Source organism: Eubalaena glacialis, chromosome 6, assembly GCF_028564815.1.
Source record: "Eubalaena glacialis isolate mEubGla1 chromosome 6, mEubGla1.1.hap2.+ XY, whole genome shotgun sequence".
NCBI lineage: Eukaryota > Metazoa > Chordata > Mammalia > Artiodactyla > Balaenidae > Eubalaena > Eubalaena glacialis.
Window position 1 is genome coordinate 79,739,552 of NC_083721.1, and position 15,442 is coordinate 79,754,993.

General features: G+C 39.7%; 1 protein-coding gene across 1 annotated transcript in view; it reads right to left on the reverse strand.

The window, feature by feature from the left end:
• Nucleotides 1–8,025: 8,025 nt before the first annotated feature.
• The window catches only part of TPRG1 (tumor protein p63 regulated 1), a 332,481-nt gene continuing 325,064 nt past the window's right edge, over nt 8,026–15,442 (reverse strand). The window contains 1 exon segment of the mRNA XM_061193285.1: nt 8,026–8,220. Within this exon segment, the coding sequence (XP_061049268.1) occupies nt 8,026–8,220 (195 nt within the window).

A 15,442-nucleotide genomic window follows, 5' to 3' on the forward strand; every position in this document is an offset into this window, starting at 1 on the left:
CTGTCCTGGTTGAGACCAGGAACCCCCCCAGTGGGGTGGGGTGGGTGGGCAGCCTGGGAAGAAGAATGGCCACCACCATCAATTCATGGTGGGAGGGGAGGGGCTCTTGTGCCTACCGTCCTCTCCTGGGAGGACCGGTGGACTTTCCCTCAGAGCCTGACCCTGCTGGCTGTTCTCAGCCTCACCTGACCTGGTGCTGCTTGCAGAGGCTGTTTTCTGCTCAGCCTTTGGGCTTTTTCAGTCTTCTTTTGGAATTAAGTTCTTAAAACACTGTATTTTTTCTGAATAAATTATAATTGATAAACTGTCTACATTTCAGAAAATGCTGCTGGTGGGAGGAATTCCAGATCTCACTGTTTTCTCCTGGCCTCAGACCTAGGGAATGATTTTGTAACAAATGTGGGGCACTGGGATTTTCTGTGGACAAAATTGCTTTTTTGGAAACAATAAAAAGGCTTGGTGGGAGAAAAAATGGCTCCAATAATTTGCTTGGTTAATTGACTGAAAGATGGACCCAGAGGAAGTGTATTCTGAATGAAGTTGAAATGCTAGAAGTTATCCAAAGGCTTAGGGAGATTGTGATGCTCAAGTATATTTATTATGTAAGAGCGTCTCAGTTTCACTCTAACTATATCCCCTCAGAAGATTCAGAGACACTTCTTTCACCAAGGCCAAGAGAAATACATTCGTGAGGGGAAACCCAACATTCTTAAACAGCTTCATTGTGGCTAGTCTCCATAGGCCAAAAATGACAGTGGGAATTATCGCCACTGAATTGGGCAATCTGCATTCAATGAAGATAATAGTATTGTGGTGAAACGGAGCAGGATCCTATGGCCTTCTCCCTCATGTCTTCTGCCTGCCTTTTGTCTGTAGAAAAACTTTAGCCAAAGAGTAACTTTAATCAGAGAAGTGAGAAAATGCAGAAGCAAAGGAAGACAGTCAAGCAGGACAATATAATAATAGTTTAGTCATTAAGCAAAGTCAAGGACCTTTAGTTCCTCCTCAAGGGCTATAGATAATACTCTGAGCCATATCCTTTGAGCTGTTTTGTAGATACTGAAACCCCTACCAGCTGGAAGAAGTTAACTACATAATGACCAGACTGTAGCCATGACATAAGCTGCCACAGTTCCGAGAACTGGCCTCAAGGAAATGGGAACAAACTGACTCTGGAACTGAAGACTAACTGTACTTTGAACAATCAAGATGATGCTGGTCAGACCTCCACATGATCAATTTCAAGATGACTGTCAGAGCTAGCTGTGCTATTGCTGCATGTAGCCCCCTCCCTCTGCCTATACACCCCTGAATCTCCCCTTTAAAGGTCTTGCCCACTGGTTGTCAGTGTGGGGGAGTTGGCCTTTGGACATGAGTCCACACTCCCCTCCAACCCCATTGCTAGCCCCTGAAATAAAGCAAATTTCCTTTCCACCAACCTTGTCTTTTTATTGGCTTTAGAGTGGCAAGCAGCTGGACCCCACTTTCAGTAACAGTGGGGTGGTAGATGCTGATTTAAGTCAGCCTTCTGTTTACTCTTGCTTACACAGACCAAATAAAACTTGAGTGGACTGCCCATCTATTTTTGCTCTGAGGACAAAATGATCAGCTAACCAACACCAAAGATCTCTTGGCTCAGCTGCCCATCATGGCAACAATTCCCACTTTGTCCTCTAGACTTAAGACAGAAAAAAATCCCACTTAAAAATAATGTTGGTTGCCAGATACTGTAGAAAAATAAGTCTGACACTGATTCAGGATAAAATATTAAATACATACTTTAGAAAAAATTTAACAAATTTAAAAGTCAAAAGAGAAAAGCAGTGGTTACTAGGAGCTAATCCAGGTTCATTACAATTAATCCATACTAAAGTGGCCTCACTGGTTCCTTAAATGAGATTATTAAATCAGAAAAATAATGTTATGTATTATATATAGTATGAAGTTGACCATAAGCTTCATGTGAACAAATAGTATAATAAAGAAAACCTGGATTTCATTAATAACAGTACATTGGCAAGTGAAGAACAACTACATTCTAACCTGCACTGGTCAGCCTATATTTGAATTGCCATGCCAGTGTTGAATACAATATTTTAAAAGAAATGTTAACCAAACAGAATAGTCCTCGAACAAGGAGGAGTACAATAGGGGCTATGGATAATCCAGCACATGAAGAACGGTTGTGGTAACTGGGGGTTTGTGTCAAAAAGCAAAAATAAAACTACTTTGTTGGGAGAGCACAAGTTAACTGCCTTTATTTGAAGTGTGGCCATATGAAAGAGGAAATTGATTTACCTGGGGTAACTTCAAAGGAAGATCAAGGACCAAATAGGTAAATTTCCAGGAAGGAAGGTTTGGATGTAATATTTAGAAAAACCTTTAACTCACTGCAGTTGCTTGGCAGTAGAATTAGCTGCTGTAGAAAGCAAGGGATTCTCTGCCCTGGCAATGCTTTTGCATAAGCTGAGCCTGCATCTGCTGTGTGTTTTGGTTGAGGGCATTCCTGCAATAGGTAGGAGGTTAAACTAGATGACCTTTAGGGTCCCTTCCAATCTGTTTCAATAGTTCCATAAAGAGTGAGCAGGGAATATAAAAGGAAGGAAAAGTAGTTCCTGAGATGCATGAGGTAGGCATTGTGGACAGGATGTGACAGACGAGGTGGTCATTCACAGAAACTGATCTCAACCTACTCTCTACCCATAATGTAACATCACAATCTCTCATATCTACCTAAAAACATGAGAGTTAATTAAACTGGACCTATTGTTTTCTCACCTCAAAGTAACTTATGGTACACCGATTTAGATGACAACTGTGAAACACTGATTTAGATGATATGCCTTTCCCTGGGAATGGGGATATATGGAAAGAGCAGTGGCTAGGAGTAGGAAAATGGAAGCTTTAGAGTTTCATCCCAGTATTGCCCAAAACTCACCATCTGCTTTTTGAGCAATTTCTTGCAAATTCCATTTAGCTTCACTGAAAAGGAGACTTTGAGTTTACTATGACCTTTTAAAAATTGAGTGTAAAATAGCTCATCAGATACAAGATCTAGGCTCAGAAGTGACCTCCTGACTTCGCCTCTCATATTCATATTGCAGCCCTGAAATGAAACAGAGCTCGCCTTTTTTTGTCTCGGGTTTTGAGGTTAAAGGGAGGATTTCGCAGAGGATATCATAATTCCTCCCTGTGGCTATAGAATTATCCTAAGGGGTTGCTACAACCGAGTGGAGTAAGGTAAGTACTGATCAAGTCTCAGTCCCTCCCAAGGCCTTAGACTGAGTTCTTCCTTAGTCTCTGAGGAACTGGTATCTGTAAGAAAATCAGGAGGCCTGGTCCCCGAACTGCCTTCAGAGCACATTGTGGGAGGTGCAGACCAAAGGTGAGTTTACACATCAGTGACTAAAGTTTCCTGCCACTAAGCATAAGAAGTCACTCATGAGCAGCGTCCCTAAACCACAGCTACAGGATGTGGGCACAAGCCCTCGTACAGTTGTTGGCCAAAAGCCAATGAACATTCATCCCTGTGCAAATACTTGGGCTTTGTTGTTGTTGTTAACTTTTGAAAACCACAGGCATTCATCTCTCTCTTTCTTCCCCTTGGCAGGAGTCATCTTCTTTTCTCCAACTTGGTCTCCTGTGTGTAAAGAATTTCTGAGGAGCTTTTAAGCCTGAATTTAATACTTTTGCCCTCCCCTCTTTTGCCCCACAAAATGCCAGGCAGAGGTAAAGCTGCCTTACAAAATATCTGCTGGCTTCCGCAGCTTTGTTTGGGCTTTTAAATCAGATAGGACATCAGAGAGCTCCATGAGTGACCTTAGCCTTTAAGAAAATACAGGTAATTTCTGGAAATTCCCCCTAAACAACGGTGACCTATTGTTTTCTCACGTCAGGATGAACACAGGAACTATGATATGCTGATTTAGATGATGTGCCTTTTCCTGGGAATGGAGGTATATGGAAAGAACAGTGGAGCTGGAATTGGAGATTGGAAGCTTTAGAGTTTAATCCCCATATTGCCAAAAATTCGCCATCTGCTTTTTGAGCAATTTCTTTCCAGTTTCTAGGCCTTTGCTCTGTGTTCTGTGAAATGAAAGCATTAGATTAGATGGTTTCTTTGCTTCCTTAGCCCCAGGGCTCTATGAATAGGCTACCTTAGTAATGCTTCAGCAAAGGGACAATGAGAAGGGGGCGCAAGGCAAAAGATCCTCATAAATTGGCTTCTCTTTTCTGCCTTAGAGGCTGGCCAAATGTCAGCCTCCAAGAAGGTCCGACTGCCCACTGGGAGGCCAGGCGTGGTGATTCATGGCAGCTCCCCTTCTTGTAAGTGTTAGAGAATCCATCAACCTTGGTTCTGTAACCCCAATGCCCCACATCCAGGTACTGAAACACAAGCTGAACCTACTCCAGCATGGGAATCTTGTTTTTAAATAAAAGAGATGGCGGATGGATGTTCCAGAATCTAAATCAACAGGAGAACTTTCTAACCATCAGAGCTGCCCAAGATGTATCAGAAGACTATGAGCAATCTGTCAATAGAATTGTTCAAATAGTTTCTGAACAGAGATTTATTGGAGATTTTCTAGTGGGATTTCTTGAATGGACAAAGATCAGATAGATAGAGAAAATGGCCAACCATGACATTTTTATGATGATATGCTTTGTACTTAATGCCTCTTGTATCAAATCTTATTCCCAATCAGACCTAGGATGCCCCTTTGAGAAACATTATTGGTATAGTTCAGATGATAGCCTGAAGGAAAAGCCCAGGTATACATATAGGTCTCCTGGTTTGTGGGTTGTGGTTACTTGTCAAGCTTATGGACAAGGAACTCAAGTGAGAATACCATGTGTCAAATGGGAAAGAGATGGTCGGCAGGTCCATGGTGACCAAAAAACAATCCCCAGGAGAACTGAATTTAGTTTCCTTGGATGGTGTCCCAGTTTCTGCTGCCAAAGTGACATTGCACTACAGGCAGATACTCAATGATTTTTATTTAATAAAATAATTTAACCTCATTTCATTGAATCCTCACAAGATCTTTATGAAGTAGACAAAAGAGATAGCATTGTCTCCATTTTACAGATGAGGAAATTAAACCTTAGGAAAATTCAGGTAATTTTCCAGGGTCTCACATGATTGATTCAACTCTCCAAAAAAAAGGATGTATTACCTAATCATCGACAACAATTATTTGAAGAATCATAAGGTCTCTGGTTTTAAATGATTTTATCAATCATCCCATTAACAATCCCTTTCACAATATCCACTTTATCTAGTCCCTACTAGTACACATCAAGTGATGGGAGATTCTTTCAAGGAGCAAAGCTTCCCATCTTTGGACATTTTTAACTATAAGAAGTTCTTTTTTGTCTTAAACTGCCATCCAAATCCCTGAATCCTCTCATCCTCTGGTCATAATCCTGCTTTCTAGATCCCATTTATCAGTTTCTGGAATATCCCACAGGACAATCTGTGTGAAATGTGAAGACAATTCTCATGTCATCTCTGAGATCATTCTTCTCCACTCTAAACAGCCTTGGTACCCTATTGGTACAGATTGACCTCAGGACTAAGAGATATTTCCCTCCTCTCATTTTTTCTGATTTGCTCCATTGATGATGCTGCATTGTGTCCTTTCGAAGGTCATTTGGGAACAGTCCAGCCTAGGTTACAAGGGGAATAAATATGCAGAAAGAAGTCACTTGTCAGACTGATCCTTAAATGGTAACTCAAGAGAATGTGCTGGACATTTCAGAGGCTTCTGTCAACAAATGCCACTATCTTGAGGCAAATGGGGATTTTCGGGCAGTGGTGTTATAATAATTTGCCAATTGTGCCTGCTTCAGAACCACTGCCAAAACAATCCAACGACTTTTCATTCCACTACTGTTGACAGGACAGCTAAGGATTTCAACATTTCCTTTTACAATCTGAAGAGAAGTTCCCTGCCTTGGGGACTATACCAATATTTGCCATCATGAGGGAAAAAAAAGTGGGTGCTGGGAAGTGGAAAGAGAGGGAGAGAAATACTAATGGAAGTAAACAAAGATAAAGACAAAATAAAATGAGGGTTATTCAAGGTTTGGATTTTGAATGCCTCCATCAAATTGATGTTTGTGAAATATCAGAGGGAATCTTTGAAATTGAGGAAGTGAGCATTTTGAAGAAAAGACTTTAGACTTCACATAAGCACCCACTTCCCCCTTCCCACCCCCCAAAAAACAGCTGGAATTTTTAACTTGAATACCAGCCAAGGTGTCTCAACTTTGGTTCTTTGGAGGCAAAGAGCTGATTATAATAATGTTTATAGTGCTCAACATTAAAAGTTTCTTTTCAAAATAAATTAAAAATACAATAAAATTGAAAAAAATTTTAGAGATGAAAACAGATGAGATGACCTCCTGAGTTGTTCACAATTAGACCTAAGTCAAGGAGAGACAAAGAGGAAATATGAGAGAAAAGAAAAATAGAAACAGAATGAGCTAGAACAGTATTTTTGGAAACATTCTTCTTAAACTCCTGTGGGATCCATAGACATTCCACAGAGGGCACTTCTGAGACCCAAAAAAGAGGAGATCAGTGGCACTCTCATCTCTATTTCAATCATAGTGGTCCTACTTCTATCTGTTTTACATATGGGGCATCTGAAACAGATTTCATTAGAAGGGAAGGTCTGCTGTTAAAAAAACAATTGAGCAAACAAAAAAAAAAACATATGAGCAAACAAAAAAAAAAACCTGCAAAAGGAAATGAGCCATTGAAAGTTCTTGAACAGGGAATGATATGATCAAATTGTGCTTTAGGAGTCTGGCAACCAAGTATAAAATGGATTAGAAGAGGGTCAGCCTTGGAGCAGGGATACCAATTAAAAGTCTATAACAAATATCTAGGTAAACAGAATTTAAAACATGATCTAATAACATACCTGTGAGAATGGAAAGGAGAAGGAGTATATGAAGAGCTTTGAAAGAAGAATGAACTTTAAGTTTGACATCTGGGCATTGGTCACAATCTAAGTCACATACAGATGTGGTACTTCTATGGTCTGAACGTTTATGTCCCCCCAAAATTTATATGTTTAAATCCTAAAGCCCATTGTGATGGTATTAAACAGGGGACCTTAGCTTATGAGGGCAGAGTCCTCATGAATGAGATTAATGCCCTTATAAAAGAAGCACAAGAGAACACTCTTGCCCCTTTACCTGTAAGAATATAACAGGAAATCTGAACCCCAGAAGAGGGCCCTCACCTGACCAGGCTGGCACCCTAATCTCAGAATTGCAGCCTCCAGAACTGTAAGAAATAAATATATGTTGTTTATAAACCACCCAGTATGTAGTATTTTTGTTATAGCAGCCCAGACAAAGACAGATACTATATGGAATGTATCTGGCAAGAAGTTTAAAGACATCAAAACTGATAGATTTCAGGGATGATGACTGGGACCATTAAAATCCCATACAGAAATCCAAGATTTTGAAGATGCTGAATATAAGTGGCCATTGGAACACTGATATAGATGATCAGCAGACAGAAATGCAAAACTGAGTCTTAAACACCAGGGATGAGAATATGGATTTGGAAGTCATCCTCATAAAAAAAGGTAGCTAAAATTATATAGATTGAGATCCCAGTAAGAGAGAAGATCGGGATCAGAGGGCTGAAATAAAGACCCAGAACATGTCTACATTTAGAGGACAGAGAAACAAGAACCCAGAGGGTCCTCCCCAAGTTTATGATCAGGTGTTCATTTGTCACTCATTTGCCAACATTATTTGATGGGCTCAGGAGGATTTATTTTCTGGTTTTAAGAAATTTGATTAACCTTATATAAGGTCTGAAGTGTGCATTTATCAGTCTAATCAAGCTTTTAGGTCCCCTGAGATACTGAATCTTCAAAATCATGTAATACTATTTAACAGTAACTAATTGTTTCCGTCCAAAAATATGGTGGGCTGAAACAGAATCTTCAGTAATGTTGTAGCTATGGATGATGTACTTATCCCCCCAAAAGAGTGTCAAAAACCAACACTCCCCCGGGCAAGGGAATAGCCAAGTTTGTTGCAGTTTCCAATGAATGACATCAGACCCATGTAGGTCTCAGTCTAAACGGGTTCAGTTAACACCATCAATCCCTTTTCTCTTCCAGATCCAGTGGAATTCCTGTGGGCATTCTGGATAGCTGGAACAAGCTTAGACATAAACCCAGACGACTGAAGAGGAAAAGAAGGCACAGAGTTAGTGAATGCAGAGTAGGTCCAGAGACACCCCCTCCTCAGCCAGTGCTCACAAAAGTTGACCACTCTCCTGGAGCTGCAGTTATTCTTACTTCTTAAACAGAAATCGTATCTCAGAATTGTTAACATTGCTTCTGTTAGTCTTTTAATAAATTAATCAGTTAATAAATCATGTACATAATAAAATTAGCTGCCACACCTTGTTTATTTTTCATTATTCATAACTTGTACAACATTAAGAAGTCAGTTTAATAAATATTTGCTGATAGTCTATTATGGATCAGACACCAGTTGGGTACTGCTGAAGACTCAAAGACAAGGGAGATATAGCCTCTGCCCTCACAGAAGTGACACTATAATAACATAAAAAATGAACTTGTGATGATCGTACAAAGTCCACGAAAATAAACAGCAAAAAGAGGCACATGATGCTAAAGAAACACAAAAGAGGGAGAAATCATACGTGGTTAGAGGATTAGGAGTGACTTCAAAAGGAAACTCTTGAGACAATCCTTTAAGGGTTAATAGGGTTTCAGTGGGTGAAATGAAGTTAGAGAGGGCCTATCTGACAGCTGCTGTTCTTTCCAAGCCAGCATCCTTTCCTCCATTTGAGACTCTTCTTCCAATAAGAGTACCTCGATTTTCCTTTGGAGAACCACATTCTTCCATTTAGTCCAAATAGCTTAAGTGGAGCTGACTTTAGCACATGACTCAGTCCTAACCAATCAGAGGAATCCATTCTTCTGGTCGAGGAGATTGATTCAGGTATGGGCACATGACAAATGTGGTTGTGAAACTGATAGCATCCAAGCCCGGAGGTATTCATGGTCATTTTGGCCATACAGTGAGAACCTGACTGAGACTGAAACCAACAAAAGTGAAAGAACTAAGACATGGAGAGAGAGAAATTCTTCACAAAGCCATTTGGGTTACTGGATCAGCCTATCCTGAACTTTAAGTTAAATGAGTGAAAAAAAATTCCTTCTTTTGGTCAAATCAAGTTGAATTGGGTTAAGAGGAGGGTAATTCAGGGAGCACTGCAAACAGAGATATAAAGAAGGAAATGAATTAGGAAAGCTCATATCTTTGTATTTCCAATAAGCTCTTGTATATCCATTTCTCATTCCAGTATAAGCCTATCAGGTAAGTAAAAGAAGGTATGATATTCCCGTGTTGGAAATCAAGACTCATAGAAGGTAAATGATTTGTCCAGAATTACTCCACTTTCTGCACCATGGCAAAAAGGAACATTAGGAATAAGGGCCTACTCACAGTGAGATCCAAATATATTTCCTAGGCAACTGGCTTACAAGTCTAAATTAAAACTTTTAGAGTATATTCCAATATCAATCTAAATTATTAAGCATGTTCAATAAAGTGACCATTGTTTTTCCTTTTCTCCGTGAGGAGGCCAATCTTGGCTTTGAGGGACTAATACAGAATGACGATTCAATGAAGAAAGAGGAGCCTGTAGTCTTTCCCCATAATCCCATTTTCAATATAGGTTTTATCCTGGATTCTTAATTTTATACCAAATTGCCCTTGGGCAACCACTTCTCCATTGTAGGCTTAGTTTCCCTGTTGGTAAGAAAAAGAATCTAAAATTTAGAATATATACATCACTACTATTTGACCTAACCTATAAGAAAAAAAAAAGAAAGAAAGAAAAGCCATGCAAATAATACTGCTGATTTACTTGCTCTGTGACATTGTAAATTCTCTTCTGCTTTTCGAGCCTCAGTTTGCTCTTTTGAAAAGATGCATTTAAATCTATGGTTGTGGGATGATATCAGAAGTTAAAAAAATAGTGACTTTATGATAAACAACATAGAGTTTGCTAGAGTACCTCAATATCTGTGGGTTTTCAAAATAAACTAAGGTACTTGTCCCTCTACTTTAGTTCAAGAAATATTTACCAAATTAGATAATGTCAAACCTTAATTTAAAAAACAGACTCACTTCTAAAGATCACTGACTAAAGAATCCAACAGACAAGTAGGATTTTGCTTGTTTTCCATGAGTCTATAGTGACAAAGACAGACAGAAGTTACCTCTTATTACTAGTTCCCAGTCCTAGCATCCTCTTTAAGACCTTAGAATGGATCTAAATATTAGTATCATTGAATGAAACAAACTATAGTCATGTAGTCTGAGGATTCTGGAAAGGAGGACATCGTCCCTTACAGCAAACTCCACCAGTTCTTTAGTTGATTGGATAAGAAAGCCAGAAAGGGGACTTCCCTAGTGGTGCAGTGGTTAAGAATCCACCTGCCAATGCAGGGGACACGGGTTCGAGCCCTGGTCCGGGAAGATCCCACATGCCGCGGAGCAACTAAGCCCGTGTGCCACAACTACTGAGCCTGCACTCTAGAGCCTGCGAGCCACAACTACTGAGCCTGCATGCCACAACTACTGAAGCCTGCGTGCCTAAAGCCTGTGCTCCACAACAAGATAAGCCACCACAATGAGAAGCCCGCACACTGCAATGTAGGGTGACCCCTGCTCACTGCAACTAGAGAAAGCCCACGCGCAGCAACAAAAGACCCAATGCAGCCAAAAATAAACAAATAAATAAATAAATAAAATTTATAAAAAACAAGAAAAGAAAATACATCACCAGTATCTTTAAAAAAAGAAAGAAAGTCAGAAAGAAGTGTTCTTTCTTAAGTTTCCAAGAGAGAAAAGCAAAATCGGAAGAATAAACTAATAACATGGAATAATAATCAAGGTCAGAAGCGATCTTAGGTTTATAGATTCCAGCCACTCATCTATTGTTTAATTTGCCTAGACTCATCCTCTCCAAGAAGCCACACCCCTCTACATGGACATATCCAGTGATATGGAACTCACTGCAATCTAACCATGTCCATTCCATCACTGCGTATAGTGGGAAAAATGTATGTTCCCTTGCCCTATCTGTTACTGATGATTAGACTTTGGACAAATCATTTAATCTCCCTGAGCCTTAGTTTACACATCTGAAAATGGGAAAATAATAAAAATGATAATGATGTTAAATACCAATCTCATCAGATCCAAGTGCATTGCTCAAAAATATTTTTAAAGCATACTATTTATAGACATAAATATTATCACTTACAAGCAAGAACGATTTTAGCTTCCTTAGTCCTATTCCCTTCAGTTTCAGACTTTGAATGCCATTTCTTTAATACGCATGATAGACTCCAGAAAGCACTTTTGTAAAAACCTGTGATATGCACTATTTTAAAATAATAAAAGTTCCCTAGATGCCAAAGGCTATATTAAATTCTACTCAGAAACCATGACTTCAGAAAACATGGGTTGAGCATCAAAGTACCTCTTCCAAAATATTTATCAATTATAAAGGGAAAAATACTAACTTTACAAAGGAGCAATATAGCATACCCCATCTTAGACAACTGATCAAGGTTAACATCATTGGTAATAAGACATACAGGCATCGTGAGCCTGCAATATGAGGTAGTGAAAGGACACAACATCATTTCTGCAGTACCTGTGCCCCCAAAAAAGCAGACTTCAATCTAATCATGAGAAAGCATCAGGCAAACCCACAGTGAGAACATTCTACAAAATAACCGACCAGTATTCTTCAAAAGCACCAAGGTCATGAAAATAAAGGAAAGACTGTGAAACAGAATAAAGAGACAGGATAATTAAATGTAATATGGGATCCTGGATTGGATCCTGGAGCAGACAGAGGACATTAGGAAAAACAAAACAAAAAATTGATGAAATTTAAATAAGGTCTGTAGTTTAGTTAATAGTATTGTACCAATGTTTAATTTCCAGGTTTTGATATCTATATTATAGTTATGTAAGTTGCTAGAAGCATTTGAATGAAATCCTAATATTTAGGAAAGAATTTATGTTCCTCATTTTCAAAAGGGATAGAGAAAAAATCAGGCTCAATAATTTTCATAACTTGTTCCTTAGAACACTAGATTTCTTCATAGGTTGGGTGACCATATAATTTATCATCCAAACCAGGATTCTTTTGAAAAGGAAGAAAGTGCCATTATTAATAGTGTTAAAACAACAGATACCTGAGGATCTGGGGAGAAGATATGGAAGAAAAGGTAAAAGGTAAGCTTCAGTCCTTATAATCACATCAATCTGAGCTGCTCTATTTTTATAGGTTTTATGTATTGGGGTTCTAAGTAAGATCTTATTTTTAAAAGTCTTTTCCTCTAAAAAATTTTTTTAAAAAACCCACTGTATTGGGCTTCCCTGGTGGCCCAGTGGTTGAGAGTCCGCCTGCCAATGTAGGGGACAGGGGTTCGAGCCCTGGTCTGGGAGGATCCCACATGCCGCGGAGCAACTGGGCCCACGAGCCACAACGACTGAGCCTGCACGTCTGGAGCCTGTGCTCCGCAACAAGAGAGGCCGCGATAGTGAGAGGCCCGCGCACCGCGATGAAGAGTGGCCCCCGCTTGCCGCAACTAGAGAAAGCCCTCGCACAGAAACGAAGACCCAACACAGCCAAAAATAAATAAATAAATAAATAAATAAGAATTTAAAAAACAAAAACAAAAACCCCACTGTATTAAGCTTGCCTAAGAACCTCTAGCTCTGACAGTCTGTTCAATCCACAAAGATCTATAGTGCTCACGCTCTTACTCATTTTTCAAAACCAAGCTCAAATCCTATCTCTTCCACAATGCCCCGCCAAATACTCAAGGCAAAAATTATTTTTTATTATGTTGCATTTCATGTAGGCATCTCAAATATTTCATCCAATTTTCTAAGAATTAAAGTCAGAAGTATGGCTGTCCATCTATACAACTAACCCAAGATTTCTCTACCTTGGAACTACTGTTGTTTTGGACCAAATAATTCTCTGCTGCAGGGGAGTATGTCCTCTGTATTTTAGGAAGTTAAGCAGCATCCCTAGCTTTACCCACCAGATACCAGTGGCACCACACCCCCGGGTATGGCAACCAATAGTGTTGCCCAGATATTGCCAATGTGCCCCAGGGGTAAAATCGTCTCCTGTTGAGAACCACTGAACTAAAGGAAGTATATAGCATGATGTAACATGAGTATTAAGATCAAACAGATCTGCTCTTACATTGCAAATAGGGCCCTCACTAGCTGTGTGACCTTGGGCAAGTTATCTAACCTCTCTGAATTTTATAGTTTCCTTTCTATAAAATAAGGTTATTAATACCATCAAACTCATAGGTTGGTTGCATAGATTAAACTAACTTTAATAAACAAAGGGTTTGTAATAAGCTCTATGTGTGTGTGCCCACATGTTAATGTCTTTCAGGAAGGGTTGGGGAAGGTGAATAAGATGAGGCTGGAATTTGGAGTCATATTGCAAAAGCATTAAAGGAAGCCTATTGTCAATAATGAATATTGTCAATAAATCATTAACTACATCATCACTGTCATCACTGAACTATGATTTCCAGAAGTCCAAAGTGCAATTCATCAATTCACCTCAACATTTCCATGGTCAACACTCTCTGGATTGTCAGGATGCCTTTTCACAGATCAATATATATCAGTTTGGGTTACTGGATGCCTCCCCAGTCCTCATCATAAGCTTTATTTCATGAGAATTCTCTGTGGCCTCAGAATCAAAGTGCTAGAAAGAAAAAGCTGACACTATTTCATACTCAGTGAACTTGGCATTTCATTCGAGTCAGATGCACTTCATTTCTAGTCATTTCTGTGAGCCCTTTAAAAAGAGGAGGGGCCGTGAAGACAGAGGGACAAGCTGTGCATTGAAGGAGGCAGACAAAAGGCCAAGTCCCCAAGCTGGCTCTTGAGCATTTCAAGCACCTGAACTCAATCTGTGTGACAGGAACGCGGTGTCATTTGATATGAATGCCACCAGCCACATACTTTTCTCTAAAAGCTTTTATACACCCACCCTTGGCTCTCTCTTTTATTCCAGTCTCAAAAACAGAGGGTCAAGTTTTAACAACTCCGGTTACATAGGGCCTATGTGCTGGTTAGGGTAAAGTATAGGTCTGTGTGTGTGTGTGTGTGTGTGTGTGTGTGTGAGTGTGTAATGTTCTTCTTGACTTTACAGCGATTATTTACCAGCTGAGTGACTGGGCCCCTGGTTTGCTTCAGATGCTGTCTGCCAGCAGTTCACTGCCCAGAGTCTCAGTTTTCCTTATTACAGCCATCACTTGCTTCCTGTTTACACTGGGTAAAGAGACCAGGTTTCATGCCTGCAGGCCCACATTCTTTAGCTGAGCAGGTTTTCCAAGCCTTCAGGCTACAGGTTCCAGCCACACCATGCAGCAAGTGAAGCATGTTGCAGTAAAAAGTCCATCCAATACCCAGCAATGGAAACCCCTTGGGAAACCACACAGCTGAACAGAAGATAAACAGATGTTTATATCATCCTTGCACGTATTACTTGGAATTATCTTTATAGAGACACCATGACTGTGGGTATGTTCAGGCATATAGACGGAAAAAGGAAGATGCGGCAAAAGCTTTTTTTCCTACAAAAGGGTTGTTTCTACAAATCCTAATTTCCATCCTCATCCTATTCAATTTTCCCAGCCCTCCCCGTGCACACGCGCACGCGCGCGCGCACACACACACTTTAAACTCTAGCTTAAGTGCACGACTCTTTGTCCAAGAACATTTTATACACCTCTGTAATTTGCAGCTTCTAATCATGTTTCTTTTATTTAAAATGTCTTTCCCCACCTGCTTTGATGCTTAAATCACTCTTACCTTGAGTTTCACATCAAATGTTATCACATTTGTTAACTTTTGGACTTATCTGTTCTCTCTGCTGGGCTCTGATAAAAACTTTGAATCTCTCTATCAACAGTATTTGCACATTAAATTATAATTTGTTCATTACCTTTTTTGCCTTCTTCCTCTACACTATAAATGTCTGGGGGCAAAATCTGTTTTATTCTTCTTGCTATCCCAACAATTATCTACAGCATTGCTCAGCATGTAGTATTCAATGCCAGGTAGGTATTCAGTAAATATTTGTTAGGGAATTCCCTGGCAGTCCGGTGGTTAGGACTCAGCGCTTTCACTGCCAGGGCCCGGGTTCACTCCCTGGTCAGGGAACTAAGATTCCAAAAGCCGCGTGGCCAAAAAAAAATTAAAATAAAAAATATATAAATAATTAAATAAATATTTGTTGAATTAATGTGGCAGGAAACCAAGGGGTTAAGAGTATAAAGTTACATTTGATTGCTAAAACATTGGT